The sequence below is a fragment of the Gambusia affinis genome, linkage group LG04 (genome assembly GCF_019740435.1).
Source record: "Gambusia affinis linkage group LG04, SWU_Gaff_1.0, whole genome shotgun sequence".
Lineage (NCBI taxonomy): Eukaryota > Metazoa > Chordata > Actinopteri > Cyprinodontiformes > Poeciliidae > Gambusia > Gambusia affinis.
This window is the reverse complement of record NC_057871.1, coordinates 19,353,922-19,380,917: the sequence shown is the minus strand read 5'-3', so window position 1 is coordinate 19,380,917 and position 26,996 is coordinate 19,353,922. Positions and strand designations below refer to the sequence as shown.

The following is a 26,996-nucleotide window of genomic DNA, read 5'->3' as shown; positions in this document are numbered from 1 at the left end:
ATGTCAATGTTGCTGATTAAAGCCTATTCTTAAATGTATGGAAACAAACTAACTTACACAGGGAATAGTTGTGTTTTCGGTAAACGTACCCTTAGATGTTTAATCTACATTAATCTCACTGACCATAAACCTGATTAAACAAGCCAAGTCTGATGGCGTCAGTAACACTCAAAAACAATAATAACTAAAAAATAAAAACAAGCAAAGAAAAACAAAAAACGTACATTTGGTCAATCTAACTTGCGAGTCCAGAAATAGGTCTGACGTAGTTCCGGTAAACAAACGCAAGCCGCCAGATTTGAATGGTGAAACAATTGTATAAGTCAGGGGTCACCAACCTTTTTCAGACTGGGAGCTACTTCACGGGTCCAGAGCAACACGAAGGGCTACTTGTTTGACACAGACATAAATTTTCTTGACTCAGCCTTTATAACAATAATGCATATATGTATATATGATTACATGCTGCCTGATCATATTAATGTTAGGGACTACTGACAATAGTTATCAGTAATAATTTACCATGGCAGATATGGTTAATTGCTATATTGTGATCAGAAGTTCTTAGTACAGAGTTTTAAGTTTGATTCTCTTTTGGAGATTTTCTGTGTGATTCTAAATTGCCCACAAGTGACTGAGAGTCTGGATTGTTGCAATAAAACCTGCAGCTGCACAGCTGGACCAAATGAGTACCACGAGATTTTCCTTTGAATTAAACAAGAAAAGAATAGTTCTTGTTTTATTATCTAACCCTCTTTACTATTAGCAAAATTGTGGAGTAAAAAATATATTTTGTGTCCAAAGATATTGTAAACACAGCTGTGTATAGTCTGTGAGGGGTGAGGTGGGGCACAAAGCCTAAATCTGATTGGTCAGGAATAAAAAGAGAAATGTTATCATTCTTTGAGTTTCAGTTCTTGGGGGTTGTTTGTATTCCAATAAAATTGTTTGGTTTGTTTACTGTTTGGCATCATTGGTTTGTTTTAAGATATGTATCCACATGTTTCATAAGACCAAAGTGTGACATTTCAGTACGATGAAGCTGAAACGTCAAACGGTACACATTTTGCAGGGCACCAAGTAAATGAATACTCGTCTGTCTAGTCTCTCTTTAAGAGAGCGTAGGTTTTAGTACCTCTGGGAGTTTGAGTACCCAAAGCCAGACATCCTTGAGCTTTTAAACAAGAACATGCCAAATTTACATTAGCATGTTATTGAGTGTGTTCAAAGTACAAGTTCACACACCTCATTTAAGCCTCCAATATTCCAAACAGCCAAATTCTTGGGCAAAATCTTGTCTCTCACTTTTGCACGATTTTTGTCCTCATGCTTAAATCAACTCTTTTTATCCATCTCTAATTCCACAGTAAAGTATTTTGTGAGTTGCAATGTTGAGTACATGTATGAGCGGAGCTGGAGAAATTGAGAAAGATAAAACTAAACAATCTTAACTTCTGACCAAAAGGATGTAATTGTATTATGATTGTATGTAATTGCTAAAAATGAAAGTTGCTATTTCTAAATAATTTTTTGTTTTTTTGAGAATACAGATGCCTTCACCCATTTTCTTACCCAGAATGTTATGCATTTATCTTGTGGTTTTTAATATAAACATTGTTGGACTTTATTTATAAATCAATCTGGATGGAGCAAAAAAAAAAAAAAAAAAAAAAAAGACAAATAAGGTTATCACAGTAATTAAAAAGCTCAACTTATAGCAAGTTTATTTTCATTTGTTCTGTTAATATAGCTAATAGAGAATGAATAAACCAATCTCAGAAAATAAGAACACAATTTAAGTTATGCGTCTTTAATCACCGAAATATTGGTCTACCAGAGTATGCCAATATACTTCTTTTGTATTAATCACTAAATCAGGTCAGTTTAATGAAATATTCCAATTAAACAAACCAAAAAAACCTAATTAAAGATAAACTAGTCCGACAACCCACTGTCTTTTCTATTTTACTTAAATCTGTCTGTTCTTAAGTTTAATTTTTGATTTAAAAAAAATTATGTGCTAATCTACAACAAGGATGAAAGGCAAGGGGGCATGTGTTAGGTATTTATTTATTTTTCTCAAACAAGAAAAATACTTTCAAATAAAAAGCTCTACATGTTTGGGGAACAGCGCCCCATTTATTTTTGATCCCACTAAATCAAGTCTCCGGTTTGAAGGCACATCATCAAATAGATTTTATACATCAATATTTGCAATTACTTAACTATACAGGCTAGGGTTTTTTGTTCACATTGACATTATAGTAAACTTTAAATAGAGTTGCATAAAGTTGTGTGTATGTACATGAAAACATCAGATTTATAAGGAAATAAAGACTTTACTGTATAAAATTATTTGATTATGCGGTTTGTGTACATTCATGTATCACTTTGTTGATCGGAACCCATTGATGAGGTTTTCTTTAAAGAGAGAAGAGCTGGTCATGCTTGGCGTCCTGTTGCTTTGCGGGTTGCGCCTGAGGTCTTGGTGTGGAGGGCGGCACGTTGCGAATCGAAAGGTTACTGTGGTCTGCCGCCTTCGCCCGATTGTCCAGAAACTTGTCAAACTCTAAAGACACGTGGGTTTTATGAACTCCTCTTTAGAACAGCACGTTAAATGTCGGGAAATATTTTATTAGAACTGCTAAGGAGACGAAAACGTACCTTCACTGGAGACTCCTTCACAAACCGACGACTCACCCTCCTGCTATTTTAAAACGCAAACAGTAAATACTGCGCTCTACGTTCATCACCCGCTTATGTTAAAGACGCAGCAAGAGCTTCGGCCTACCAGATCTGAAGATAACCATTTGTCAATGTCATTCTGCAAAGCCTTTTTCTCTGGCACCATCTAAAATGAAACGCAAAAAAACCGGAAAGACTCAGACATTGTTTTTAATTCAAGATGATGACGTTCCTCTAAACTCGATGAATGTCGTCGTGGAGTACACACCCCTCCTGTGACCTGCAGCCTCGAGTCCAGAGCTTCAGCAAGGCCTTCCACCGTCTCAGGATCTTCATACTTGACGCTAGACGCAAATACAGAAACTTCATTATGAAAATACAGCCTTGTTTTAAATTGAGCGACGCTTAAATTGGTTTTCATCACAAGCGTGGAAAAAAATTAATGCATGCAAATATTTCAGTGTATTTTTCCTTTCATTTATTTATTCATTTTAAACAGGCTTTTATAAACAAGGAAACAAGTAATTAGTAGGAGAGAGAAAATATGTGCATACACAATCAGGAACAAAACAATCAGAGTACCACTACTTTTCTGCTTGAAAAGGAGCAAGAAGAAGCAAACACATCCACACAAATAGATCACATAAAAAGATATATTTGTGTGGACATGTCAAAATTATCAATATGGCATATTGTGTCTGGACTGCTGCTTGCTCTATTACAAAGTAGCACTACCAATGAATCAAGTTAACCCCCTATGAGATATTTTCAGTGATGTAAATCATATTGATTTATGAGAACCATTTGAGAGAAAATTATGTAGCGCTGCTCACCTTTTCCTCTGTTCAGCCAAAGAGCTGCCTCTCGTCTGGGCAAACATGTCAAACTCCTCTTCTTCTTCTTCTTCTGCAAAACAGGATTTCAGATGATAAAAAACAGATAATATCCTGCTTCATTTCAAATAGTACAGATACATTTCTGTTCTCAATTTGTTCAGATGCAGAAAGTATTTTCGAAACGTGATTCAGTCACAACCTCCCTTTTCCTCCCAGAAATAAAGTTTTAGAAACTTTATTTTTGGGAACTTTTGTTTTAACATAAGTTATAAAAAGCTTTCTCACTGTGATTGGCTGATGATTGGGGATTGGTCTGGGTGCTGACGGCTGGTTGGCTGGTTGCTGTGATCGTAGCAGGCTGTTGATTGGTTGGACGTTCGGGACCGACGTCGATGAGATTTGGGCTACTTGCAGAGGTCTGGAAGGCAGTTGGGCCATATTTAATAACAGAGTGAGCCCAGGAAGAATGAAGAAAAACATCTGAAACTAGTTTCAATACACCTTTTATTATTTTAAACACATCAGGCAACTTCTGATTATTTTTACCTGTTGCGTATTTGTACTTTGAGCCTTGCTCAGTCGCTCAAACCTGACAAAAGAAATTTAAAAATGCAGTAGAAGGTTAAGTGCTGCAAATGTTTCATCTAATGTCTACCAATCCAGCCTGACCTGAGGCAGCCCACCTCTCGAAGCGAATGAAGGCGTTGTTGAGGTCGTCGTTCACCATGAGAAGCTCCTCCATAAATCCTTCGTCCACCAGCTGTGGGATCAGTTCAACCACACGACTTTGCATCTTCTTACACACCGAGAACAGCTGCTGCTTGAGCAGACCCAGCAGAGAGAGAGATTAGTTGTTGCAGCGAATTCAAACGTTTATGCAACAGAAAATATGATCCAGGAGCTTTAAGGAGCATATGATTTAATTTACATCTGTCTCTTCCAGACAGAGTTTTAACTGTATAATTTTTACTTTGAAATAAATGTATTTCCAACATGTTTCGTAAAATGTCTGAAGAGATTTAACAACTAAACTAAGAAAAAAATTTTCAGTAGGTCGACACCCTCCGTTGTTTTATGCTTTTCCTGGTAGTTTTTACTATAAGGTTGACAGAGAAGATGCCTGCAAACAAGGATGAGCCTGTGATGACTAATGACAATTACATGCTTTTATTTTCAGTAGCACAGAACTACGCTATTAGTTTGATAAGATCTATAATAATAAGTAGCTCCATAAGTGAGAAGGAACTGTTTCCAAATCAAACATTAGACTGTGACGTTTCAGCTGCATTAATAAAGTTAAAATAAAATTAGTTGTTGATGGATAAATGTACACCCGGACTTTTTTTTTTAAAAAAGAAATGCTATTGTATACTAGAACTGCAAAGAATAGACATCTGTATTTAGTTAGAATCTGAGTGACAGGCAGATGAGAAAAAAAGAAACCCACCTGCAGCAGCTCTGCATCGTCTGCTGTGCTCTGTCCAGGCTTTAGTTCGTTCAACATTTGAGACATTACTGCCAGGTTTCCTTTAACCAGGGCCAGCTCGCTCCGCAGCTTCTGCTCCTGAAATTTAACAAGATAATAAGAAGCAAGAATTTAAAACAAGTCACAAAATTAGGCACATTTTTTACTTTACCTTTATCAATACCTGGTACACATAAAGGGCACATCTTACTATCTGAGCCAAGATTGAAACCTTTTATTTTCAAAATAGGAGCCTGCAGAATGGCAAAGAGCTCAACATCAAACTTGGCTTCCCTGAGTGAGTCATAAAACTATTGCAAAACTATTTCTATTGCTTTGACTTGGATTTCAGCTGTGAATTTGCCATCATAAATTAATGTCTTCCAACAGTGTAGCAACTCTAACTTTTGAGTAATTATAAAGTGGGTGGGTACACCTTAGGTGTGGGTAGATGTGAGGATATTTGATCCTGAAGGATTAAGAGTTGCTGACTGCTTTCCATTAGAGAGTCTGTCTTGGCTGATCTGTTGATACGGTGTCTACAACGATTTTCTGCTGCTACACATTCTTGTAGTAGCTACATGTCGCCACATGGGGGCAGAGCATAGTGGCGCTCCAACAAAACACGGGTTTTTTCCAGGTTTTGAGACTTTAATATTCATAATTTTCAAACTTTTCACAGCTTTAATGTGACATACATTTTTTTCTGCAACTGAAAAGAAAATTTTGATGCTATCTAAACTAACTTCAAAGTATGAATATAGCTAAATCATGAAAACAAGGAAATGTAATAAAAATAAATACAACCATGAAAGCTGAACTTTATATGTGACTCATCATATTTAGTATAATTGATGGCAGGTGTGAACTCGAGAAGACTTGATGTTAATTTTAACTCAAAAAGTGCTTCAACAAATAGTTCTGTAGAAGTACTTTTATTTTTTTACATTTCCTCCTCAAACATGTATATATTTTTAGTTTAACTGTACATTTACCATATTGAAAGTGGACAACATTTTTAAATGATTTATCATGAACTTTATTTTCACATCTCAAAACCTGGAATTTTAACAAAGTTTTGACTACCTTTGAGAGTCATAGTGGCCTCTGATTTAGACTAGAAAATTTCTTCAACTGAAGAAAAACTGGGAGGGGAAAAAAAAAATCTTAGTATCGTAGTAATTTAGACTCAGTATTATAGTTATTTGAGGAGTTTATTGGAGAGGTGGGTGAATGTCTCCCAGTATGATCTTTGTGATAGTTAAAACTCAGTAATTCTGACCATAAAAGCCAGTATTTAAAATGTAATTTCAAGACAGTCTCAGAGCGACAACCTACCTGTTCTGGAGTGAGTGGGACTGGTCCATTACTGACTTGGACTGGAGATGAGGTATTTTGACTGGGGGTGGCGGCGGCAGGAACTTGCTCTGGTGACGGACGTGTGGGAGCAGAGACAGAGGTCTCCTCAGGTGTCCCGTTCTCGGGGATACTCTGCAGGACACGACAAAGAGGTAAAATATATGCAGACGTTCATGAAAGCACTCATGTGTGATAACCTTCCAGTTAACAGCCAGGCTCACCCTGTTTGGAGTATGAATGGGTGAGAGCGCGTCCAGGTCTGTCATAGGAAACTCCAGACCTCGCCGCCTTAGGTCATCATACACATGCACCACCCCCACCAGGGAGGGAGAGCTGCGAAAGGCATCAGCCCATGACTAAAGATAAAGATATGGGAGTAGTTATGAAGAGATGACTGACTCCCAGAGCTGCAAGCAGTTAGAGCCTCCAGACAACAAGGGAACAAGAAGTAAGTGAGGCAACTTTGAGCAAGAGCAGAAATGAATTGTTTTGCAACTCATTTTTTATGTGATTATATCTTCCCATCAGCACAAATGTCACAATTACTATATAGCAAGGAATAAAGAGCTATAGAGATCTCAAATACAATGAGAGATAAACCACACTTAGCCATTATCAAGTGACTGTTGAGTAAACTTTATGAACCAGGTAGCCTTAAAATGTTTCAGGCTGAAAACACTTTTATAATTAAAACCATTCATAATTATGCCGCCACTAAAAAGAGTTCAGAGATTATGTTAGTTTGGAGAATCAGGAGGGAATGGTGGTAAAGTAGTGAATCTACCATCTGCTCAAGATAAAAGACAGAATTTCCATAAACTAAACCAATCGAAAACATAAAGAACGTTTTTGTAAATATTCAATTGAATACTTACAAAATCTTGTATAACTTAAATTCTTGGAACAAAGCTGATCACTTGGAGAAAAAAAAAACTGCTTCTGAAGAAAATAAAAATCCAGATATTTTTATAGTAAATAGATTTGTAATGACTATAAAAGTTCCTGTTTGGCGCATTTCAACTGACTGATTCAACAAAGAAAGTAAAGACGCTTGATGACAAGATGAGTTAATTGGACACAGTTTCTGCCTGAAACAAACCTGTATGAGGCTGAGAACACGGTCATGCAGGGCTGTGGGGGGGTTGTATTTGGGCAAAATGGAACGGACCAGAACCCCTTCAACAAACTCCTGTGAAGCCACCAAGACATGGAAGCGATGGCCACAGTTCTTTACACAGGTCTCAAGAACCTGCGAGAGCAAAACATAAAACTAAAATGATGACATGTACCACTCATTCAGCTACTATTGATATGTTCACTAAGCGGTTAAATGTTTATTTAACCACTGGGAGAAATAGTGAAGCAAACATTCAATCTCTGATGATGATTCTGGTGTTTGAAAGATTCCCTGTCATCCCCACATTCCTCAGTCTGTGACCGCACACTTGATGCAGAAGCATGTAATTATTACTCACAGTGAGAGCCAGCATAATCTCTCTGAAGTTCTTGTTTCCTACAATTCTTTTCTTAATGGCCTTGACGGCATCTCTGGGCCTGAGGGAAGAAACATTTGCATCAGCTCGATCTTTGTTTATTGGTTTATTATCTTGAAATTTAAAAACAAAGAATATATTGCTGCACAAGCAGATATCAGCTGGTCAGAGATCAGAATCCAGGCAGTTTTTTTTTTTTTTTTTTTTTTTTAAATCAATTAAGGGCATTGAGTTGAGATGATTGTGGTCTTTAAAAAAAAAAAAAAACAAACAATACTTACCCCTCATCGGTCTCATTGATGATGTCGCATATCTCCATGTTGAGTCCCCAGTCCTCCGACTCCAGAGAGCCGCTGGTTGCTCGATCTGTAAACAAATTGGGAACAAGGTGAAATTAAATATTAACCGATTTAGAGATACTATGTTATGATTACAGCTGGGTTTCCAATACAAAAGTAGCCAAGTTTACAAAACTGCTAAAATATTCCACCATATCATTCCTTGGACTTGAAAGTGCAGAATGCACTTTCTCCTGCATTTGAGGAGAATGCAGGAGACCCATATATTGCTGCATGCTGTCTGTCAGCAGGCTGAAAGAGGGCAGCTACACATTTTTCTTTCTTAAAAGAAAGACTGATGATACCATTTTTATAAATTTATGGCAGTGAAAAACAAAGGCAGATACGGTATGAAAACTAAAATAGGACCAACACTCATTTCATATAGATACAGTAAGCCGGCTGAGAGTAGCTCGTGTTTTCCACAGTCAACAACAAGCTGACTGGCCAAGCAGAAAATCCGACTAACTAACTAATATCAGTTTAGCTTGTGGTATGCCATAATAGAGAATAAGATGATAAAACTATATTCTGCAAAATAAGTACCTGATGTTAGTCTATATTTTTGCTTAAGAATATGTATCAAAGTCAAACAGAGAAATGTTAGAAATAAATGTGATATTTTAGCATCAGTGGGGATAGTTGTTAACTTTCTGTTTTAAACACAAACAATTAGATCATGTTGTATATTCTTACATGTGGTGGTGCATACATAAGAGTTTGTTGCTTATAGTTATGATAGTGAAAATCTCATTTCACCCCATGCTAAACTATAATACCAACCATTAGTTTCTCTTAAAGGAAATTATGTCATGCATTGCTTCTACACATCAACGCAATTTCATGAGGTACAAAGAAAAACTGTCACATGCAACAAGCTTTTATGAACCTTGTTGCATGCATTTTTTTAAAATTTACTTTATCCTGAGTCTGAATTCAGCTAATGATTCCTCTTGATTCCTCCAATCCTCAAGCTTGCAATTTTTTCTAAAAAGTTGTCCACATGGAAATGCCAAATACAGCCTGCAGACACACAGAGGTCACACCTGCATTAATCCAGATTTGAGGTTAACTACAGCGACCTATAGTTTGATAGCAGGAAAGAAAAAGGCACATAATTGTAGGAATTGTTCTTTAAAGGAGGTTTTAATTAAAATGATTGCATTTTCTCCATGTATTCAGGACAAAGAGAAAACTGAAACTTGTATCGTCGTGTAGGGAAACCATAAAAGAAAGAGAAAGAGCCATTTCTGCAATAGCGCCACCTAGATGGAATTTGTTAAGAACCTTGATAAAACCAAGATCAGGCTTTACATTTATCCATATTTTCTACAATTGTATAATCCTTGAATGAGTAGAATATGCTTTTACAATGAAGGTTAAAATATTCTTTCTTGATTAGAACTGAAGCCTTTCCAATTGTACGGAAAATCAAGAACAGAAAAAAATATTCTTCCGTCCTTAGCGTCATTTTGTTGTTGCTATTGTATCCTGAAACATCAGGAAAGCAGCTAAAGATCTGTTAAACACAGCTCTTTCCATTGCCTTTGAATGCAAGGTTATTGCTCATTCTTATTCACTTATCAAGAGCCACTGCAAAGCGTCTGAGGGCCACATGCGACTCCGGAGCTCCAGGCTGCACAACACTGAACAACAGGAATGCTTGTTGCTTTTTTTTTATTATTTACCCTCAGCGGCCTTATTACAAGATGGGTTTATGAGATCATAAAAAGAGACACTATTATGTATTTCCCAGACACACAGTGTCATTTCATAGCACAATTAAGTAACCATGCTACCTTCAGTAGTTAGAAAAATGCTGCGTAACTCAAACAATAACCTTTACTTTCTCCATTAAGCCTTAAACAATTGTTTTGAGGAGAGTTGGAATGAGAATGAGTGTATGACAATCTCAGCAAATGTGCAATTCCATCTGGTGTTTGTTTGCTAATTGCTGCTGCCACTAGTCTGGTGGAGCTGATGGGGGCACGGGTGTGCCATGAGGCGGAAGCTCAGCTTGGAAACTGAAGCAGATGCATGGAAAAGATGACGCTCTGTGAGACCAAGCGTTTAGGCGCCCCAAATAGCTGCCATTTCTGAATCATGCATGAAAGAATCAAAGCAACACTCCAGGTATGTTTTTGTTGAGGGAATGACATTATATCATAATGTAAAGTTCAAAAGAGTCGACTTTACATAATACTGCCCCTTTAAGTACCTGGAGATCTGCTCTTTCAGAAACCTTGTGTGTGAAGGACAGTTTCTGTGGTATCGTAATTTCTACAGTGGAGTGGATCCAGTATCCAAGTAAAATCAATTTCTGAACCATGAAATATTGACAGGAGCTTGCACAATCATCAGCAAACAAGGTAAACTTTGTTTAGCTCAGGATTATGCAAGTGGCCTGTTAGAAGCTTTAACAGTTTATCTCTTATCTGAGGAAGATAAAACTGTAGGAGTCCTGATTTACAATAAATCCAGATTACTTGGGAAAAGATAGCAGCTTGTCCAAGAAGGGTCAAGACCAAAGTGGCTAATAAGTCAATTTTCCTCATTTAAATTGGTATATAATGCAAAATGTAAATTCCTGTATTGATTTTTACTCTGCTTTGTTTTTCTAGGTTACATGTTCCGCTCTGAATACATGTTTGATGCAGACAGACCTTTAGTGGTGCGCCACCTTCCACCTCTATTTCCTGTATAAAAATTGCCGAGCTGTAAATGACTGTCTAATGCAAAGCTGAAGATAATTCAAGCATTTGTAATATAATGTTTCCACAAACTATAGTGTTTTATGGCTGTTTTATGAAAGTTGGACCTGCTGTTTGTGCCAACCTCTGGCACAAACTGATCTGGATTTAGTTCTAGATATCTATTGAACCTGTGCTGCAGTAAAGTGTTAACTGCTTGTAAGCGTTTGACTGGATTTCCACTTGTAGTTTCACCTGAACTGCTCATTCACCAACCCCGTCTACATTACGAATAGGCCAGTTCAATTAAAGTTTCAAAAACGCTGAAGTTTTTCATCATGTTTAAAGTCTTTTTAAACTGAACTGCCGGCCAGCTGGCTGAACAAGGCCCAAGACATTTTAATTGTCTCTCGCTGATTTTAATAATGAAAATACAATATTTTACAGTAATGGATAGGACATTTTGGCTGGATGGAAGCACAGTTGCAAATCAACAAACTCACTTTCACTATAACCAGTTTTTAAAAAGGGTTCAGTGGTTGTCAACATAATCTGAAGGACATATCACCCCAGAAATTCAGTTTTTAAACTACTGTAACTTCCCTAATTGTTTTACCTACTAAGGTAATTTTGGCATCATTTGAAAATGTGTGTTTTGGAAGGTGAATCTTCACTTCATTGAAGACATATTTTATAAGAATTGCCTCTAGAGACTCAAATCTTTCAGCCTTTAACTTCTTTCCTTTGTAGTACAATCAAGGCCAGCTTTCTTGCACTCCACCCTTCTCATAAGTCTCTAAATCCCATTCTTTTCCACCAAAAACACCTCACCAAACCCTCAACCTTGATTTGCTCAATCCACATGTAGGCAACTCCTTCAGATTCCCTCCCTCTCCCTTGCTCTGGCCTCCTCCGGCTGCCTCCGCTTCATGTGACTGTCAGCTGCTTGTGTTCACATTTGCCTCAGAAGTAGCTCACATCTATGTGCGGGAAAGTGAGAGGATTAAAAAGGAGGAAGGAAGGGTTCAGATGGGTGTGCGGGTGCTACTCATGACAGATCTGATACTGCGCCATTCTCCAAGCATCAGCTGCTGAATGAATGAACGTGAAAGTGGCTCGCAGAGATTAAGAGTAAATATGTGGCTTAAATCGGCACAAAATATGTTGAAACAAATCCGTTACTTTCGCTGTGAACGATGTGAAGATGCAGTTTTACGGACACGCTTCAGAGACTGCGGAAGTGTGCGGAAACAATAAGATGAATGCTGATTGGTTAAGCTACCCGTCACTCAATGCGCACAGACCAATCGTACACGAGAATTAAAAAACGATCCCACCTCCGTCTGAGTCACTGCCTCTTAAACTTATTTGTTATTTTTGTACAAATTTGGACAATTTCGGTGTAAGTCATGAACATAAAAACCGCCTTTTACACCAACACAACCCAGGAGACGTTTGTGTTAACCACCGAAATCTCGAAACATGTCGAAACAAATCTCGAATGACACAAATGACTACAAAAAAAAACAGCTGTTAATATGTAAAAAAAAGAAAAAAGAAAGAAAAAAAAAATGTTCACCGATTCTCTGTCCGACGGGCGTTGAAAATGGATTTCCGATGAGAAACTCCATGGTCTCCCCGAGAGAAAACATCCTGGGAACCTACAGCCGGTTGTTCACCGTTAAAATAAATGTAAACAGGTTTCAAGACTCGCTGGCCGCCGTGTTTCCTTTTGCTTTAAGAAACAGCCACTGCTTACAGAGGTGCACTAGCACTGTGGGAGGTCACGTGGAAACTCACACGGAAGCGCACACACACACACACACACACACACACACACGCACACACACCCCCACACACACACACACACACACACACACACACACACACACAAGCACAAACACTAATACGCTTCTGGTCACATCATCAGTTTACAGTCCAACAAAGTTTCTCTGAACAATCCTCTGTTATTTTGTAGAAGTGTAGAAACATTCATCAACAATTAATTACAAACTTGAGGAAGAAGTATTCTGTTTTTATATATGTTTAATTAAACATAAGCTATTTTTTCCAAAATATAAATCTATTTTTTTTTATAAATACCTTACTATATATGTTTTTGTTCTTAAGTAAAATATTGGTTTTAATTACAGCAAGTGCTGCAACACACTTGCTGTAATTTACAGCATATTTCTCACAATTCCATTTTTTCTTGTGTTCTTAATTTTGTTATGGTTGTTTGTGTAATTTCTTATAAATATATCAGGGGTGTTAAATTATACTGACAGATACTTGTCACACTCCTTTCCTATTAATGGTTGCTTGGATATGCTACACTCCGGACCCTGCTAGGGAGAAGGGTGTTAGAAAATGGAGGGAGGGATATACTACACAAAGCTTTTTATATTTTGTGACTTTACAACCAAAACATTCAATGTACGGGATTTTATGTCAGCACAAAGTTGTGCATGTTTGTGAAGTAAAAGAAAAAAGTATACAAAGGTTTATATTTTTTAAAAGAACATTTGAAATGTGTGATATGAATTAGTTTTCAGCCTTAGTTTGTACTTTGTGGAACCACCTTTGAAGCTGCAAGTCTGTTTGGGTATGTCTTTCATTTGCACATCAGATTGAATTGTTTCCCCCATTTCTTTTTTGCAAATTAGCCAACATTCAGTCAGAATTGATTAAAAAAGTTTGTGAATACTATTTTCAAAGTTCTGCCATGGATTCTTAATCATATTTATGTGTGGACTTTAATTGGACCTTATGAAGAAACTTTAATCTAAAGCATATGTGCTTAGAGTTCCTGTTCTGCTGGAAGATGATTTTCCATCCCAGCCTGAAGTGTTTTGGAGCTCCTAACGGGTTTTCCTTATATTACCATTTATTTACCTTCATCCATCTTCCTCTCAGCTCTGACACACTTCTCTGTCCCTCCTGAATAAATGCCCACAGCATGATGCTTCTCCTACTGTCAGTCACTGTAGTAAGTCACTATGTACATGGCAATGCATTGGTCAGATAACTTGCCAGTGAACGAGCGATTGCTGCTGTCTAAGGGGCAATGAGGGCTTTTTCAGATTTGTATTTGTAAAGTATATTTTTTTTAAAAATTATACCATTTCACAGCTCTGTACTGCTTTTCATTGGTATGTCATGTAACTTGCTGGTAAAATCCAATACATTTGCAATTGTAACACGATAATGAGAACCTCTTGCAATTACGTGTATGTGTGTAAAAAAAAGGCAGACTGTCTGACAAGAATAATGAAATCTGCAAGTCATTATGTTTTCTATTAAGATGCATGTAGTTTCATGTCTCTCTCAAGACAGAAATGAAGCAAGCTGGACCAGTTTGACAATGCTTGGTATGAAACACTTCAGATTTCCAAAGATTATATTTCGCTTGAACATTAAGTCAAGCTACAACTAGCCGGTGGGCTTCTACAGATTATGTTACTTTGACTAAAGTGACCTCTAATGCTTTGTCAGAGATGTTATATGCAACCATTGTTTACAGAGTGCTCAAGAGTGCAGCAAAAATGCGTTTATTCAAAGATTTCTTCTGTTTTTGCATGTTGTCATTATTACTTGTTTAGGATAATACCAATTTAGATATCAGACAAGAACATCCTAAGTAAAAATTTTTAAAAAGCAGATAGTTTTTAAATAAATTCCTCTTTTGAAGAAAAAATGTTATCCAATGTTTTATCATGCACTTTCCAGTGATTTTATTGCTAGATCAATGTTGCCTTCAGTTGTTATAGAAATGCTGCGTAAACATAGCACTACACCTTTAATTTAACCAAATTACCAGGTTTCCAACGAGCATGTCATATAAAATCATAAAGTAAAACTAATTATCAAATTTTGAAGGCCAAAGACTGAGCATTTTGTTGACTAAACCTGCAGAAAACACAGTACCATACTGTTCCCTGGAGACGGTGGGAGAAACAAAGTCTGACATTTACTTTGTCACTGAAACACTGTCTTCATATTTATATACCATATATGCACATAAACGCTTTAGGAGCCATTTTTTCATAAAGTTCAGTAAAACTGTAGCGATGTTGGAGGACTACAACATGGTTACTTTTTGTGTTTTTGCATTATCACCACAAGGTGGAGGCATTCAACAGGGGATGGATGGGAAATTTTAAGTCCAAAGGATGCAGAAATGTGAACTTGTAAAGAAACTCTGTGTATCTCTTTTCCACAAGAAGCACAAAAACCACAAGTCACAGCTCAGCCAGTGTTGTTCAACGTGTATCTTGTGCATGATGTCAATTGTGTGTCTTGCCTATATAACATGATGTAACAACTGTGAATTATGTACAGACACATGGGTGATCATTTAACCTTTCTGGATGATTTCATTATGGCATAAAGCACAAGTTTATTTTTAGAATGTTCATGCTAGAAAAATAAACTGGGTTATTCAAATATTTTCACATAAAATGGACAATAAAAACTGACATGAAAAGTAAAGGAAAAAATTACATTTTGAAGAAATGCTTAAAAATCTTGCCATTGACATTAAATGCAGGGATCCGCTGTCCTGATATTTATACAAATGATGGAATATTTTGGATAATCAATCATATCTGTGGTATTTTTTTAAATAATACAATTCATGATATTCAAAATTTTCTTAATGATGTGCTTATTTTCACTAAATACTTTCTTGTAATATAATTTTTTACATATTCTTAAAATACTGATTCAGTAATTTTTGCATTTCTTTATTTATATTCTGCTCCTCTAGTTCTTAATGTTAAGAAATTTCTAGAAAGCATATTTTCTTCTTGCAGGCATTTTGTAATCTTTTTGTAGGAGAACAATTTAAAAAAAAAAATTATATAAAGTTTTTGGATAGTTTGCATAATAAAGCTCCATTGACACTTCCAGAAATTTTCCAGAAGCTTCATTAAGACCTTTGTTAAGTACCTCGGTCTTGTGTTAGCAAATCATTTTTAAATTATTGCATCTTAAGTTATTATTTTCCCATATGGGATCAATGAGTTTTGCTCTTGATCCCTGTAAATAGATATTCTTTAATATAACCAAAAGTTGCATACAAATGAAGATTAAACATAAAGTATATTATTGACAGATTTTCCTTGGATATAAATTCCTGCTTAATCTTTTCATTAGCATAGTGTCAGAAATTTATGTCTTGAGGAAAAATATATATATCAGTGTGAAAATAATTTCCAAAATCTTTGTGGTATGGTTGCTTGTCCCAGGTGGGTCTGAGTATTTCAGGAACTGTACATATACAAGGTTTCCAGTCACAGCAGATTCAAACAGTAGAAAAAAAAGTACAGTATTTGTCCATAGAGAGGCAGATATATGGATAAAACATTTTGATTTCAGAAATCAAAGAAGAATGACCAGACAAATTTAAATTCTAAAAACATAACATAATCTCAAATTACCCCCTTTCTGCAAGTAAAGTAAGACTATTACAACATGTAAAACACACAGTTGAGCTACAGCAAGAGAAGACCACAAGGTGTGTCAATAGCACAAGTCACAAACACCAAAATGACTCCAGAAAATTGGACAATAACCAACTGGAGAAACATCATCTACTCTCATGAGCATCATTTTCAGCTGCAGAGAAACAGGCCGTAAGGTCAGAACAAGCCATAGACAACGTAAAAGAACAGATCCATTAACATTGTCTCAACAGCCCAGATTGGTGCTGTTGGTGTAATGGTGTGGCAGATAATTTGCTGGTTTGGACTCCTCAGAACCAGTCAACCATTGTTTAAATGCTACAGCCTACCTGAGCATTGTTGTTTTTATAACCATAGTGTAGCCATCTTCTTATGGCTACTTTCATCGGGACTATATGTGACAGTCATCTCAGAATGGTTTTTTGAGCGATGGAAACAGCAGATTCTCATGATCAGTTGATTAATTTGTATGATGTTCATAATATTTATGAAACTCTTTTAAATGTACCACAAAAAGTTCTGGTTCTGAAAGTTGAAGGGGTTCAACCTGGTACTTCCTAAATGTCTAGTGAGTGTACTTTACCTCCAACAGGTTCTGTGTTCGCCCTGAGGTCTTCTTACACTGGAACAATAGAGTACAATAATCTACTGAAAATAAAAACATCCTGTACTTTTTCTGTCATCAATTGAATCCTTTAATTCTCGAATAGTTTTTAAGGCAGTAGCAGGCTGAATGAGCAGTGAACTTTATGTTACTGTTAAAAATGTTGATCCAAGTTCAAACCTACTCACAATACCATAGTGAAAAGAAACTACACTCTATATTAATATAAATGGCTTAGCATGTAAATGATGTGGCCTTTTCCAGGATATAAAATAATTTAAATCCTGCCTCTGGTGAATTTGTAACTATACATCACATTTTCATCCCTTCCTATTAATCTTGTACTTGCAAACAGACCACTTTGCATCAGTGCACCCTAGCCATTACTAATCAGTGTGGTTTTGGTTGTAACTTTGTAATGTTATTAATTAGGGAGATAAAAGTTCATATAAATAATAATAATCATGCATATTATAATTCAGTTGTACCAATTTTTTTTTTTTTACAAACTTTGATTCTCGTTATGGACAGTCGATTCTTAACAAATACGGCAAATTGGAGGTTTCTCCTAGTAGATGTTTTCTATCTGTTATTTTTTATTGGCATCACAGCTCTTTCTTCTTACAGTAGACTGTCATTAAATACTTCATTGTTCTTTCCCAGTGGGTGCGAAACATTTTGTTTGTGGGTGAACTGACGCATTGGTTGGACTCCCATAGAGGATGGCATCATATTGTGCCAAAAGTGTGACATGACCAAACTAGAAACAACCACCACCACCAGAAGGGACTGTGGACAATTAGTAAAGGAAAACAAATGTTGTGTGTCATTAGCACAGGTTTTGTCAAAGATGTAATCAAGCCAGGGGCAGCATTAAGGTGTTGAATAAAAGTGCTCCGACAGCTTAACCTTGAGGAATCCCATGCAAAAATTTTAGCTCAAATGTGTAACTTCTAAAATGACAGAAGACAGAGCTAATCCAACCAACTCTGTTTAAAACGAGAGGGCCCTGGACCGAATATAATGCAGCCTATGAAAGTGTGGAATATGAGTTTTATGATCAGATTTAGACATGACTGTCCATTAACACTCATTTTAGAAATAGAGCTTAGGAAATGCATGCATTTATGTATGAATGCACTTGTGATTGAATGTGTGGTGGCTGCGGTGGTTGTAAATTGATCCCTCCTACTCTCTCCTGGTTCGCTGCGCAGAGGAGGGGTGAGGAGGAGGAGGGAACCGGAGCAGGAAGGAAGACGGGCAGGCAGGCGGTGAATGCTAACAAGCTCCGCTGTAACCATAACGCTCCGTAGGCTCGGGTTTGACCAAACATATGGGATAGAAAAGGATCGACGAGCGCTAATTGAGTCCTAATATGCGCCAGTACCGCGTTCGCCCTGTGCGCGTGCAACAGCCTCGCGGCCGTCGGCACCTTTGATCTGGAAAAACCGTCTTTTCTTTTTTCTCCTGCTGAGTGAAATGTATCGAGGTTGCACGGGATTCACGTTCTGACAATGGAGATTGAAAATATCGTGGCCAACACGGTTCTCCTGAAGGCGAGGGAAGGTAAGTGCCCGAAACGGAACTCCCCCTCAAATAAACCTGAATCTATTTTTTTCCCCATCCGAACATGTACGACATGGGGAGAGCCAGAGCCTTCCACAAGGCTGTCCTCCTTGTAGGATTTATGCTTTCTCTGTCCCCCCATCACTGCGCAGTGCTCTGTCTCCAGGCAAACCTCTTCAGATGAAATCATCTGCTTGTGCACTGGGGGAAGCACTTTGTGTTTGTCAGCCAGGTTATTGAACATAAGGCCCAGAAAGGCTGGAGATGAACAGCGCAGGGAGTGTTTTGCAGCATCGCGTTGCATTAGAGGGTGTCGAGCAAATTTTTTCACTCAAGGACCTGTGCTTATTTACGATGACATAACCCTATGTAATGGTGCTCAAATGAAATGTTGCAGGGTGTGGAGACATTTGGCTGCACTGCGAGCTGCCTGTTTTACCTTTCTTTATTGTTTAAACCTTAATTAGGAAGCCAGGGTGAACGAAAGGGTGGTTTTACCGCAGACATGTATTTCGCTGCAATGCTGCTGATTAGAAAATAGGAATACAGCGAGAACTTTCCACGCAGAGGAAAGAGGACTTCGGTGGTGCAGCAGCTTATCTGTAAGCAAAAATCCGACTGTTTTTACAGGGGACCGTTTCACTGGACTGTAAGGTGTCCCAGTGGCCTTCGTGTGCATATTCAGAGGCCTTCAGTGCTTCATTTACCTTGTCATGATTTCACGACCAAACGCAAACAGCGCTGTTAAAATGGATTACCCACAGCAGCAGTGGATAGGTTTTAACTAGGCCCTGTTTTCTTCACATGGCAGCAGTCTCCCCCCCCCCCCATGTCGTTAAACGCTGCTTGGACCTGACATCAGTGGCTCAATACTTGCCAGAGAACACAGTCTTCTATCAGTAGTCGCTCTCAAAAGGCCTTTCAGGGATAAAAGTGACTGTATTCAGAGATTGGACCATAATGTAATGCAGGTAAAGCTGGAAGATGTAAATGTTTGGCTGATGGTATTTAATAACATGAATGTTACAGAACCTGCTATGTTCTGTTTTGACATTACCAATCATTATTTTAATCAGTTAAGGTTTGACACTATTAAGGTTGCTCAAGATCATAATCAGGTTTTTTAAAAGCCTTGTTTTTTTGTTTTTGTTTTCTTTAGCTGCACCTAGAAATTGGCTGATGACCAAAACTGGACGATTTTTCAGCTTGACTGCCCAGTGAGAAACTGAATAATCACACTCTTTTTTCTGATCACTGAACCCACCATAATTGTCTAGTTAATATATCTCAGTCTTCTCTACCACATGTGGTATATAATGTCAATTAGGTCATCTGTAGATGCTCTGGACCACCACAACTCTGCTATAGCTGCACAGTTTTAGGTAAATGGCACAAATGGCCATTAAAAAGCAATTGTAAATAATAATTATATTATTTATTATTATTCCTGCCATCAGTGGCAGCAATACTCTCAGTACAAGGGTGGTGCCAGACTCACAGCAGATCTTAAAAAAAAGAGAAGTTACATTCAAGTGTTTTTATGTTGTTTCTTATGATATTCATTATTGAGAAATCTGCTGTTTTTCAAATATGGGTCATTTATCTCTCATTAGTAACAAGGATTCCTAAACTTCATTGACGCTCTCCCGGCATATCACTTTATTCTTTCTTTAAGTCCCTTTTTTTCGTTTTCTCTTCCGAGAAAGCAGTGCTTAAACCAGCATCTGAATATTTTTGAAGAGGCTGTAGTGAAAACAATATCTATCTGAGTGGAGCACAGGTGTTTAGCATAGCTGCAAAATAGTATTAATAGGCGAATGTGTTAGTTCAAGCGGCTCGTGCTGATGGACAGACAGGTATATCAATACCTTAAGAGGTAGCACAACCCTCTTCGGTGTGGACGTTTTCACAGTGTCGGAAGAAGACTCGTAGTTAGTTTTTTTCCCCCAGTAATGTCAATGTGTTTGAAACAGATTCAAGTCGATTGTTCTTTCAAGTTGCTACTATTTGTATAGGGGGAATAGGTCATTCTGCTCCTTCATCAATTTGTAGTTTTGTGATTTTGGTCATTCCTGACCTTTTGGATTGAAAAGAGAGCCACCTGTCACCGGAAGTCAGTTTGTACCCGTCTTGGGTGTGTTTCCTTTAATTATGAAGAGAGTCATCTTAAGCAGCCAACAGGAAGGCTGAATGTACGACTCTGAACGAATTGGCTGCGGTTTGTTCCTTTGAGCTTTAGACCTCTGGTTGTGGAACATGCTAGATTCAGGAGTGTTGGCAGTCTTTACAAAAGAATCTTTGAGGTTTAAGTTTCACTCCTGCCCAAAGTTTCACCCTTGGACTGAATTTTACAACCAGAACAGCAAGTTAATTGAGACTTTTTTGTTTATTATATGACACAATCAAAGTCATCTTAGAATGAAACATGCTTGGTGCAGCACATATGATTTGTTTTTTAACAACCATTCTTTTGTCACTTTCTTTAATTTGATGTAAATATAACGACATCTATCTAGAGATATTTACTCAAAAGCAGACTTCAGACATTTTTTGCTCAAGTTCACAAAAATCTTCCTTTTTCATAACAAGAAAATATGAAAACTCTTAAGTTAAAGATCTAATTTAAAACATCTCTTTCTTGTAAAAAAAACCAACTACTTTGATTAATTAAAATATTGTATGCTTAGTTTATTGCATACATTTATAGTTGAGCAAGTTGAAAAGATGTATAAGGATTTTAACAAAATTCTGTTTTTTCTTTAAAAAAAATTTTTATCCTATATGACACAAAGTTTGAACATCACTGGTTTAGTGGTTCCCTAGTTGGAATTGTGGGGAGGAGTCGTTCGCTTCAGAAATCAAAGTAAACAAGTAATAGTAAAATATGTTCATTCTACAAACAAACGGTTGAAAAAATATATATATATATATATATTTAATACTATTTTGGTTGTATTGGAATCTCGGTTTAATGGGATCACTAGAACTACTTATTTACTTAATGGATAGTCTGGGTCTCTGCCATTATTATTCTGGTCAAAGTAGCAGAAACTAAAAATCAGAAATCAGCCAATGACCTCTGTTGCATCTTTACTTGTTGAATCAGAAGAGTTCAATTGGTCACCGGCATCAGGGCCGTCTCCGCTCCTTAAATATGACTTCATGCAGGATAGACTGTCTCTCTGGTTCATTCAAGGATTAAAAGGCTTCTGTTTCTTCACTTTCGTAATTTACAGCAATTCTAAGCAGATTTATTTTATTTTTTTATTGCTGCGAGCAGTGGGTCCAAGAATACGCTGCAGTTTAACATGCAGATGTGTCCTTGGGCAAGTCAACTCTCAGACGTCATTAAAAGCATAAAAAGTTTGTGTGTTTGTTCTAAAATATCCTCACACCCCAGTTGGTTTCAATGAGCATCTCAGTCTCAGAATGTAATCTCACCTCCTCTTGGTTTTTAAATGCTATTTATTACACATCCTTTATAGTTTGGTGTTTGGCATTAGAACTTGAAATACTGACAGAAAGTGTGACTGGAGCTACGTCATTTAAACGCAGACGTACTATGACTGCAAGCTTGACGTCCCCTGATGTGGCAGATTTTTGTTTTGTTTTCCAGGACATTTCTGTTATGGGCCAAAAGTTAAAACAATGTTCACATTTCTGTAAACACAGAAGAGCTGCCCGCTTCAGTATTGCCTGGCAAATGTCCTCCTACCCTTTGAACAGATTCTTGTATGTTTCAACCACAGTATTGAAGTAGAGAGACATTAATTCATGTTTTTTTGTTTGTTTGTTCATCCTCCTTTACTCTGATGCATATTAATAAAATTAAGCATAACCAGCTGCTTTTGAGGTTTTCTAACTGGTAAATACATTTCACATCTGGCTAATATAATCTCAGTATAAAAAAAACTGTTCACTGAAGGCCTTAGATCTGGAGAGCTTTAAATAATAAACCAAGGAGCAGCTGCCCAATGAAACCCAGAGTTCAGGTGGGACAATCTGTTGACAAGATGAACTCTGCAAACTTGACCTCTATGAAGAGTAATAAGAATAATTCCATTGTTGAAAGGAAGCCACAAGAATATAAGGCAATCCTAGGTGCAAAATATGTGATTCTGTGGCATAAGTTCATTTTTCAGCCAGGCAACACGCTTCAATATGCATCCAGAGTTACAATGAAAGGATTTGGAGCAACGCATATCGATATGCTGGAGTGGTCCAGTCAAAGTCCAGATCTTAGTCCAGCTGTTATTCTGTGGAAAACTTGAAAATAGATGATGTATAATCAAAGTTTTTCTCTTTCCAAAATCTATTTGGAAAGAGAGAAACTTTCTTGGGTGAAACTTTCCATCAGTGATCAAAGCTGGTTGAGATGAAGCTTTCAGCTGTAACTGCATTGAGTGTGGTATGAATATAAATGTCAGTTTTTTAAAATTATTTTTAACCAGGGGAATATAAATGTACGTATACGTGCGTGTGTGTGTATATATACATGTATATATGTGTGTGTGTGTGTGTGTGTGTGTGTATGGGCCACCCAAGACCTCAAAGTGCATTGAACTTTGTAGATGTAGCGTGACAAAAAGTCCTAGATTGTATGAATACGGTTTCCCTGCAAATACTCAGAACTCATCAGGTATTGTCTGAGTCAGCAAAATAACAGCAATATCTCATTATAAACTATGTTGTGTTTGGTGCTTATTTAATAGTTAAAAACATGTTTGTGACTTTATAGCGTACTGGCAGTACTAATGCATTCGTTAGCAGCTCTTCACAGTAAATGCTATTTAAAAAGCACTTAATCATTTGGAGACAACGTTATCAGAGCCTGTCCTGCAAGCTCCACTGTTTACAACACTTCATAGCATATTAGTTGGCAGAGTACCCTGTTAAAGAGTCGTTCTGGAGCAGATGGTCATGTTAAGTGTGCTGAAATATTGTGTTTACTCATGGGCTGTAAAACACTGGGCCTACATTACATTAATTGCTTTTGTTCAGACCTTTTCCCTTTGCCTTGTCTGAGACTGTTTCTAAAATCCCATTTATTGCTTATGTAAGGTAGGAAACTTACAAACCAGCCAATTATATTGTTTTAACTAAAAACGCTGTTGTGTGCCTGCGAGGAAATTAAGCAGAACTTTCATATGCAGGGAACTTTGAGACATGCCGTCCTCCAACATGGCCTGGAAAAGTAAACATATGCTAACCCTTTTGTCAACAATGAAGGAAAACTTTTAAAAACTAATGACCAATTCAACCCGATATTGCCCGTCGAATGAATATTCATGATTAGTTTAAAATATCATATAATACATAAAACTATTTTTAATTTAACACCAGGCTTCCTGATGATATGTTTGCATATTTCAATCTGTCCATTAACTTCAGAATAGCTTGTACTGGCTCCGGTTTTCTACACGGTTTTCTGCTGGCTTTTTCATCATGGAATCAAACAAAGCAACGCCGAGGATCATGTGTGTTTGCTTTTCAGGAAACTTGATCTCAGACCTCTTAATAAAGCTTAGAATAACATCTTTTGTGAATTTGAAGACTTTTGAGTGGTATCTTACATGTCCTGTTTTGTGTGTGTGTGAAATCGTCTGTTTTTGTTCAAGTTCAGAAAAAAAGCCAGTCCTTTCAGAGCTGGTGTTCACAAGTTGAATTTGGATGAGTGTTTTAAATATAGAGGCTGTGACCACTTATGGCAGTGACATGGTTTTTGAGAAAGTACGAGCTGTTCGGGCGAGGAAAAAACAAAATTGGGTTGGAATCTGAACACGTGTTGTTGCCGGATGGAGCGTGTTGATGTAGTTGACATTTTATTGGTGATCTCAAGGAAAAAGTAATTGTAACGATCCCAACCAAACTATGAGAAAAGAACACAAGCATTTTTTTTATTGTTTGTAAACTTAGGATTCATAGTAGTTTAGAAAGTTTTACATCATCATGAATTACAGTTTGTCAATTATCATTATAAATCACAGTTTTAGTCACTAATTGTTCCCTTGTATTGATCAACAATATGGTAATTTAAGATTTTCTGTTCCTTTTAACTGTTGTAGGTTTTGAATTATCAGTGTCTGCTCTGAAAAGAGTAACTTCTTCATTCAAAGTTATATTTTAGGATTTTATTTACATTCGGATGGCTGTGGATTTATGGATTTCTTTTTCTTTGTTTTGAGAGATGATGTGCTACTGCAGCTGCTATTGATGGGGGTTTTATTCCTTCAGGATTTGTCTTTATTTGTTGAATTTTTCTGTAGGTTATAGTCATTATCATAATGCCGTTTCCTTGTTTAAGTGAAATGATCACAACCTAGGAGAATCTTGACATGGTGTGGGTTTTGTGATTGTTTGAAGTTGGACACAACAGGGACAAAGTTGAATAGCTGGCCAACTCGGCAGTGTTTGGCCTAGAAATCAGTCTGCAGCAGGTGGAGAGTAGCAAAAGAAACAGGAAAGACATGATGCAGAATCTGACAGATCCATTATTCTTCAGTTGTATTTCATACCCCTTCTGTCCAAAGTGCAGCCTGGGGGCATTTGCAGGCCTTTAAATGACCTTGTGTAACCCCCAACCACAATTCAACAAATGGTACAAATTTGGACACTTATAAGGTGCCATACTTTCTGACTAATGAAAATCTGTATTAAATGGAAAATATACACAACAACACGAGCTACTTGTCTTTCAGCATTTCTTTGGTTGATCAGACACCAGGTGACGTTCAGTGATTTATAAACTATCAATAGTATTTTAGGGTCTATTTTCTGAGCTACTGGGAGTCATCATTGTAGGGACTTTAGACCTGGGTGATGTGCTCTGTCTTCCTGGTTTTAGTCAGAACATGTGCTGCACCATTCTGGATCAACTGCAGCTGTCTGATAACTGACTTCTTAGACAGACCAGTGAGGACACTGATGCAACAATGACTAAAGATAAATGCACAGATGAGTTTAATGCTGGACTCGTAACACGTGACTTTGTAACCGACTTTATGTATCGCTGAAGGTTCAGGTCGGAGTCCATTTCTACTTTTATCTATAATAACTGAAGCTCTCTGGTGACTTTGATTTTCCCTCTTGAGGTCCAAAGATAAAAACTTCAGCTTTGTTTATGTTCAGCTGGAGAAAGTTCTGGCACAACCAGAACTTTCTTAGAACATTGATTTGCTCTAAACATCTTAGTGCTTGGATGAGTTTGGAGTCACCTGGTGACATCGTAATGTAGAGCTGTTTATCATCTGTTTTGCTATGCTAACTTAGCTTATTGATTGTTAGCTGAGCTAGTGATTGCCTATATGTATTGAATAAGAAGGGCCCCAGGGCCAAACCTTGGGGTTTCCCTCGCAGAATCTTTGTCTGGTACAATGCAAGAAATGTCCCAGTTTTTAGGGAAGACTAGACCCAGTGGATTACTGTGCTTGAGTCCAACCCATCTCTCCCGTTGCTTCAGTAATATTTCTCAGTCAAAAGTGTCAAATGCTGCCCTGAGGTCCAACAGAACCAACACTGTGGCTCTTCTACAGTCTGTATTTATGTGGATGTTATTGAATTTTGACGAGGGCAGTCTCAGTACCGCGGTGAGCACAGAAATTGGACTAAAAGACGTCAAAGCGGTTAGTCGTTGTTAAGAAACCATTTAACTGTTGAAAAGTGGCTTTTCAGTCACTTTGCCAAATAATTCAAAGTTGGAGATTGTTGAGATTTTTATATATATATTTTTTTTTATCAGTGGCATAAAAACTGTTGTTTTTAAAACCTCAGGGGAAACATCTGATAAGAGGGATGAGCTTATCTGCAATTTCTTTTAGCATTATACTCATATTAAACACTGTTGCAGCATATGCCAAGAATATAGCAGCTCATCTGGTAAACATAAGTAAATATAAAGCAGTGTTTTAGCAACAAGTGAGGCTGTATTAAAAAGCAAACAAAAATAATAGTTAAGCTCTGCCCTTTTTTATTATGTACAAATAAGCTGCACTGCAGCAAAAAAGTGAAAACGTGAAAACTTTAAACCTTGTTTGCATCTGACTTTGTTGTTAGCACGACTTCAAAAGTTGGTTCATTTAGAGTTTTTCTAAAGGACATGAACCAAAGGTCAAACAGCAGTGGACTGTACTTCCATAGTTGTTTTAAGGGTATTAACAAGTCTTCATGCACATATTCATACGGTTAAGTCACTATAATTTGTTTTACACATTGTATTAAATTAAATCTTTGTCAGCTGTAGTTGTCTTCATGAAAACCGGAATGTGGTTAATCCATCAATTACACTAACTCAGCAAAGTTGAGTCCGATAATCCTTGTTCAACAAATTTCTTTATGTAATTGAAGCTGGATGTTTACAGAAGAACAGTGCAGGTGTTAAAGGGACACACCTCTGTTGTTGATGCTATAAATCCTTTGTGCCTCCTGCCTCTTGGCCACTGGCCTTCAAATTGCAGGCTAGCAGGTCTTTCAAAACCCTGGTGAGCGTTCATGTGTGA

The 26,996-nt window shown here is 37.3% G+C and overlaps 2 protein-coding genes across 4 annotated transcripts in view; one reads left to right on the top strand and one right to left on the bottom strand.

Annotated features, from left to right (window-relative positions):
- Positions 1-2,054: 2,054 nt before the first annotated feature.
- Positions 2,055-12,637, bottom strand: LOC122829221 (target of Myb protein 1-like). Of its 2 annotated transcripts, none has more exons than XM_044113609.1 (15): positions 12,446-12,637; positions 8,120-8,204; positions 7,821-7,899; positions 7,445-7,594; positions 6,567-6,701; positions 6,325-6,477; positions 4,969-5,085; positions 4,205-4,338; positions 4,068-4,110; positions 3,807-3,939; positions 3,519-3,591; positions 2,954-3,029; positions 2,792-2,851; positions 2,665-2,707; positions 2,055-2,569 (listed from the first exon to the last, which is right to left on the bottom strand). In XM_044113609.1, the coding sequence occupies exons 1-15, from the start codon at positions 12,516-12,518 to the stop codon at positions 2,424-2,426; spliced, it is 1,500 nt and encodes a 499-aa protein (XP_043969544.1). In that variant the 5' UTR covers positions 12,519-12,637; the 3' UTR covers positions 2,055-2,423. The 2 variants fall into 2 exon arrangements, with proteins under 2 accessions (XP_043969544.1, XP_043969545.1); XM_044113610.1 differs by having other exon boundaries at positions 3,519-3,585.
- A 5,501-nt stretch (positions 12,638-18,138) lies between these two features.
- grk4 (G protein-coupled receptor kinase 4) overlaps positions 18,139-26,996 on the top strand; it is a 53,692-nt gene continuing 44,834 nt past the window's right edge. Inside the window, exon 1 of one of the 2 annotated variants that reach the window (XM_044113607.1) lies at positions 18,139-18,501. In XM_044113607.1, the coding sequence (XP_043969542.1) occupies positions 18,450-18,501 (52 nt within the window). In that variant the 5' untranslated portion in view covers positions 18,139-18,449. The remainder of the gene's footprint in view (positions 18,502-26,996) is intronic. The other variant, XM_044113608.1, reaches the window with a different exon arrangement.

Bases quoted from the DNA above. Each gene is read 5' to 3' on its own strand.
- LOC122829221 (XM_044113609.1), bottom strand. From the start codon at position 12,518: ATGTTTTCTCTCGGGGAGACCATGGAGTTTCTCATCGGAAATCCATTT. The intron at 6,702-7,444 runs GTTTGTTTCAGG...CTTTATCTTTAG, and splicing joins GTGTTCTCAGCCTCATACAG to TCATGGGCTGATGCCTTTCG. The intron at 2,708-2,791 runs GTAGGCCGAAGC...GTTTTAAAATAG, and splicing joins AATGGTTATCTTCAGATCTG to CAGGAGGGTGAGTCGTCGGT.